Genomic DNA, 6,364 nt, shown 5'->3' on the forward strand with positions numbered 1-6,364 from the left:
AATCGGCCGATATATCGGATTTTTAAATAACCAAATATATGTATCAGTATCAGTCAGGCTCTATTTCAGATCCATATCTTGCAATGGAGACTTTATTTAAAGGAATTGTTCACATACTGTATATGCCTTCTTTCTAAGAGTGAGATTTAAATATGAATTTCATGTCTACATTTTATGTAAAGCACTAGAGTGGGAGTTGAAGCTAAAGTTTAGCCTAGCTTAGCATAAAGACTTAAAGTAAATACAGAAAACAGCTAGCCTGCCTCTCCCCAAAATAGAAAATATGCACCTACCAACACCTATTAAGCTGAATTATTTAGTCACCTATTTAAAGAGTTCCTGCAGGTAACTCCCTTTAAAACCATAAATTGTTGTTTTATGTTTTTGTTTGTGTATGGATTGTATAAAGAAGATACACAAAGTATACTAGTGACATCTAAAAAAGTGCTGATGGGTGTATTTTTTTTTCTTGGGAGTTGTACCCGTCTTCTCATCCAACCTTCGGAAAGAAATCAAATACCAGTATGCATATTTAGAAAGCCTTACCAAAATATGTTTAAACTTTTGTATTAAAGTGTGGTTTACAACAAAGACTCGCCTTATAGCCAAGTGGCAAATGATTAGGGCTGCACGATATAAGGAAAATTTCTAATTGCAATTATTGTGACTGATACTGCGATGATTGATATTGCGATTACCTCAGTACAATAATTTTTGGGTGCTTTCCCCTTTATTGAATAGTGACAGTGGATAGACAGGAAAGGGGAGAGAGAGCAGATGACATGCAGCAAAGGGCCGCAGGTCGGATTCGAATATGGTCTGCTGCAAAGAACTCAGCCCACATGGGGCGCACACTCTACTGGGTGAGCTAGTAGTAGTAGATTATACAAAGATTATTTTTACTTTAGTCTGTCGGATAGGATTTGTAAGCTGGGACGTCCCTGCAGCACCACACTACTTCATTCAGAATGGTTCGACCCATATTTTGCCTTTTGATGAAATTACCTTTAATTATGCAGCCCTACAAATGATGTCTGGTGTTATAATCTCAACTCCATCAAACTTTTATTACTAATAATAAAGCCTCTGCCACCTTGTCCTCCTGTGAAGTAGCAGCAGAGGAGTTCTACCTCATTCTGCAGATCTAACATGCTTGTGTACATAAATGACTTATGACGTTGTGTGGGATTTTACAGTGGAGGTAATCTAAGAAGCAGTAGCAATAAAAACAGAATGGAAAAGGAAATTTCCCCACAGGGATCACAAAAGTATTACAGAATTACAGACATTATTGTAAAACATGATGACACTCACTGCAATCACCTCTGGGTTGACACCCAGGTATTTGCCATTTCCACAGCCCACATCAGCCAGCACGCTGCCCGGTGGGAGGGATGACAGGAAGTGGCAAACACGAGGCCAGGGGGAGTGGCGAGTGCCGCTGAAGTGGGAGGCAATGGCGTCGTACACCTGGTGCACATACTCCTCCTCCAGAAGGGTTGCGTCGGCATGGCAACAGGGCAGTGAGGGAGGAGACGGCAGAGAGGGTGCTGCGGGAGCTACCTGACTGTCACAGGCAGAGGGAAAGGCTGAGAGAGAGAAGAAAGGAGAGGTTGAATGGTAAGATAAATGTGTCTATCAGACTGTATTTATTTAATATATACATTAACAGGTGGTAATAAACAGGAAGGTTTTGAAGAGGTTTTTTTTTTAATTTTGGCTTTGATTATCAAACACACTAGAGCTGGGTCAAAATAATTGATTCTCTCACTGAAAGCTTTATTTGAGTGATCTGATATCGATTAGTACAATTCCAAAATCAATCTTTTAATGTTTGCCTTTTCTCTATGGATGTATAAGGGCATCACGTGACACACACAGGGCTTTCAAGAGGGGAAGGGGTGTTCATCTCCCGGAAGAAGGGGAAAATACAAGACGTTCACCCAGGAAAAAGGTGTTTGTGTCCCGAGAGTACTCCTTAAGGGGAACTGTCACCACAGGGTAGTCACCTTTTCTCGGCCGCTAAAATGACTGTAACCTAGCGGTGCCCTTAACCCAGCTTACAATCACTTTTCTTGTCTAAATTATTTATTTGTCAGAGAGAGGGCTTTACACATTGTTTACCATGTTGTAGTTAAGATTACAATTTATTTTATTTATTAGGACAATGCGCTAAAATAATTGCTCTAAGCGATGTAACACTTTTTTTAGGCTAGACCATTTTTTATCACATACAGCAAACCTCTCCTCACTATCTGCTAGCTGCCTGCCCCCTGAACACACTGTAAAAAAGCGTGGTCTCTGTAGACAGCCACTGGCTGCTGTTTACAGTTGCACTATGTTGTCTGGTCTGCTGTATTTTGTCAGTGACTGTCATGCTAGTCCTGCTAAGTGAAAAGTACTTTAAACCAACTTTTTGGGGGTCAATTCTTAATGTAAACCTGGTGCAATATAAAAAAAATACTTGAGGGTTGGTTCCTGCGTGTACAATTTACAGCATCTCTTTTATATCCAAGCAAAATGAGTATTGTAACTGAAACTTCCTTAACCTAATTGATATCAAATCAGAAAAGTAATTGAACCTGGACCTGGTGAATCAGAATTTAATCACTTAGGGAAATCATTGGCCATACCCAGCCCTAAAACATATTACTATGCTTTATTTTGACCTTGCAATATTCTCACCACAACGGCAGGCTTCATGTCTAATCTTGCGGAACGTGAAAGAAGTGCGGGTGCCCCTCTTGTTCAATGTGAGATTGTTGCGAGTCCCAAAGTCAGGCGTATGAGCAGGGGATTGTGGGTCGCAGACTGGCACCATGTCAAACTTTCGAGGAGTTATCCTGAGAGAAGATAAAAGACAGTTGTAGTAGTGGCTGACTATCTTTAACAAACTGATAGCAGCTAATCTGTAAAGTTGGTGCACTTTATGTGAACATGTGAAAGATGTGGATATGACCACTGGTTTTCAAAATTTATTAAAATGTGGTAAAAGGTCAACAGAGTGTATTGTAACCCAGACAGGCATCATAAGTTCAGTTTTTATGTGCAACACTTCAACAGAATAGAAGAAGAAGAAGAAGAGACCCGGCTGTCACTCCTCCATTAATCAACCTATAGTTCATGTCGAGATAAACAGACTCCTAGTGGGGGAGACCGATCCATCTAACACAGTTCAGCTCACCCATGTGTCCAGAGGAATCTGCTCTCTCCCTTCATCACCAGGAGGCTCCGTCCTGGCAACACCACAGCAACTAAACGACCATCGGGATGACGGAACTCCATCACTGTCTGCATTTAAAATTAAAAAAAATGATATGAACACCGAGGTAATCACTTACTCACAATTTCACGCACGCACACATACCGTTCCATGCATCCCTCCTTATTATTCTAAATGCTGATAATGAGTATCAAACCTCAATACGTTACACTACCAACTTTTAGAGAATAATTTAACTGTGATTTAATTATTGGTTTTAATTCAATTTTGATCACTTTAGAGTCCAATTTGGCCAGGTGGTTGTACAGCTGTTTTAGTTCATGACAAATGGTATCAACAATCCAGTAGTTACGTTTCATATTGAGTGTTCATAGATATTGTTCACACAGTGTTGTTGAACAAATGCTGGTTTTGCTGCTAAATGTTTTCACATGAAAACAAACTAGTATTACACTACCAAAGAACTGTAACATCAATCAATAAACTTTTTTTTAAGATTGTTTTTTGGGGCACTTTATGCCTTAATTTCTGACAGGACAGCTTAGAATTGAAAGGGGTGAGGGTGAGAGAGAGAGAGAGAGAGGGGAATGACATACAGCAAAGGGCCGCAGGTCGGAGTTGAACCCCTGGCCGCTGCGTCAAAGACTGAGCCTCTCTATATGGGTGTGCACTCTACCAGGTAAGCTGCCCAGGCACCCACCTTTTTTCCTTTTAGTCAACGATTTTGAATGACGACACCCAGAGGAAAACAATTAAACACGCACTGCTTGCTCTCTCACAAACAACGAGCAGAAGCTTCTCCGCCCCAGCGTTGGGGTTTGATCCTGATGTTTCCTTACAGGGCATAACAGCATGAGCTCTGCTGGGAAATTACTTCTACACAATTTCAAATTGCATCCCTCTAACTTCTGACAGCAGGAAAATTGGATTTTGTGTGAGTGAGAGAGAGAGAGGGGGGGGGGAGAGAGAGAGAGAGCGAGAGAGAGAGAGGGAGATAAAAGTGTTTGCGATGTACATGCAACACCAGCAAATGATCTGCTCTTCGCCTCAAACCCCAACTCAACTCAAGGTGCTGTTTCCACACACACACACACACACACAAACACACACACACACACACACACACACACACACACAACACCACACACACACACACACACACACACAACCCCACACACACAACACAACACCACACACACACACCCACACACACACACACACACACCACACACACACACACAACACACACACACACATATTTTTCTAGTTCTCTCCTCTCTGCAAATACAAACAAGCTCAATAAACATGCAAAGTGCAACCCTGTTTCATATTTGAAACTGCAGAGTCTACATGTGTCAATCAGTGATGCCTGAGTCCGTTTTAACTCTTTCTCTCTGAAATGAATCAAGATGAATCGTATCAGGTGGCAGGCTAAAAGTGAAATTTTCTGATGCTCTGACGAATCGGATCTCAACTTGTCACATCAACTGATTAACAAAAAACGAACAGAACCACAGTGAATGAGACTGGGAGTCGAATTCCCCAATACATTGGGTTAAGCATGTGTACCAGTGTTCTTTTGTGTGCATATTCTTGTTAACTTTTTGGTTGAATTAAGCATGAGTTTGCGTAAAAAAAAGGTTTACATTATGAGGACATACTGTTTAAACATACTTGTGCATAATTAAACATAATTGTGTCTGCCTTCCTCCCTAGACACCTGATCTAATATGCCTACTTTACACTTTTTGTAGCTCAAAATCTTCCCTGAAGAGCTCTGACAAAGAACACATGCTCTGCACTACACAAGAACTGCTGTCTGTCAGTCTGATTGCTAATACAGCCCCTGCTTTTTAGACAAGCTTAGTTATTCCAGAGACAAAACCAGCCTCCCAGTACCAGGTGACACCATCTATTCACACCTGGAACAGTCAAGGACAAAGCAAGGAAAATCTTTATCTCTACTATTCATTAATTATTCACAAAATGTCTCACCACCAGGGCGACAACTCTGAAAAGAGTCATTGACAACATACTCTATCAACTGAAGGCCAGAGTGAGATTCTGACAGTAAATAAGTGTGTCAGGGAGAGAGAGAAAAAAATAGATGTAGCTAGCAAGGTGATAAAATGTTCCCAGTAAGTCAACACCATATCCAAACATACATCTCTACCAGTTGTTGTGCCCCCTGAGACAGACACAGGTCAGCGAAGTGAAGGTTATTTATTTGATCAAAACCCCGACAAAGAAAGGGTTTTTCTTTATACCAACACTGTCCATCTTTAAATGTGGAACTTTCTTTTGAATTATTGATGGATGATGCGAGTATTTATCTGGATCAAATGGAGGCGGTGGGGAAAAACACGGACCTTTGCCCCCAGGCTTAGTGACAGAATGGTGTCCTCAAAGGCAGAGTGAGTGTCCACGTGAGGAGGAATGCCTGAAAATGTTATAAAACAAAAGTGTAGAATTAAAATAGTTGGTACAGTCAAAATGCATCAGGGTTCTTTAAAATGTGGAAGTGTTTAGTTTTAACTTGTGTGTTGGGTTTCTGATGGACACCATTGGACCTTTAGTGATGTGTGACACTGAAATAATTCTGATATTTAATAATGCATTTGACTTCACGTGCCTAAGCATGGAAAATAAGCATAATTAATTGCTATTAAACTTATTTCTTATTATATTTTAGCCCTGAAAGGTTTGCCAGTACTGTAAATGTATTAACAAACGACTCAAAAGGAACCAAAGACTTCCATCAGCCCTCAGTGGTGCATGTTGGAAAGGTTTTGCTGGCACCTTGTGGTACACATATTTTGTTAGAACATTTGACTGAGTGGTTTTAGTAACAACAGTGTCTGGATACCCAATAAGTCTACTATCAGTTTCTCGATCTTTTATTTGATGTCATCTCCACATACAGTGTAGCTGCAGCCTCTGAAATAAATGAACTACAGTATACCAATTAATTAAAAACATCTGTATTTGTATCTGTACGTGGTTCCCACAGCTCTCTACACGGCCTCTTGACACGCCATGTCTCTTTTAAATCCCTGCAGCTTACCAGATCAAATGTTTTTGATTAGGTATTGAGTAATTTTTGGAAAAAAAAGGCTGCTGCTGTAACAACAAAATGTCCCC

General features: G+C 40.6%; 1 protein-coding gene across 1 annotated transcript in view; it reads right to left on the bottom strand.

The window, feature by feature from the left end:
- The window catches only part of alkbh8 (alkB homolog 8, tRNA methyltransferase), a 14,122-nt gene that overhangs the window by 4,662 nt on the left and 3,096 nt on the right, over positions 1–6,364 (bottom strand). The window contains exons 7-10 of the mRNA XM_032511944.1: positions 5,593–5,663; positions 3,185–3,291; positions 2,686–2,843; positions 1,315–1,589 (exon numbers count right to left, since the gene is read on the bottom strand). Coding sequence (XP_032367835.1) covers positions 1,315–1,589; positions 2,686–2,843; positions 3,185–3,291; positions 5,593–5,663 — 611 coding nt within the window. The remainder of the gene's footprint in view (positions 1–1,314; positions 1,590–2,685; positions 2,844–3,184; positions 3,292–5,592; positions 5,664–6,364) is intronic.

Source organism: Etheostoma spectabile, chromosome 3 (assembly GCF_008692095.1).
Source record: "Etheostoma spectabile isolate EspeVRDwgs_2016 chromosome 3, UIUC_Espe_1.0, whole genome shotgun sequence".
In the NCBI taxonomy this organism is placed as follows: domain Eukaryota; kingdom Metazoa; phylum Chordata; class Actinopteri; order Perciformes; family Percidae; genus Etheostoma; species Etheostoma spectabile.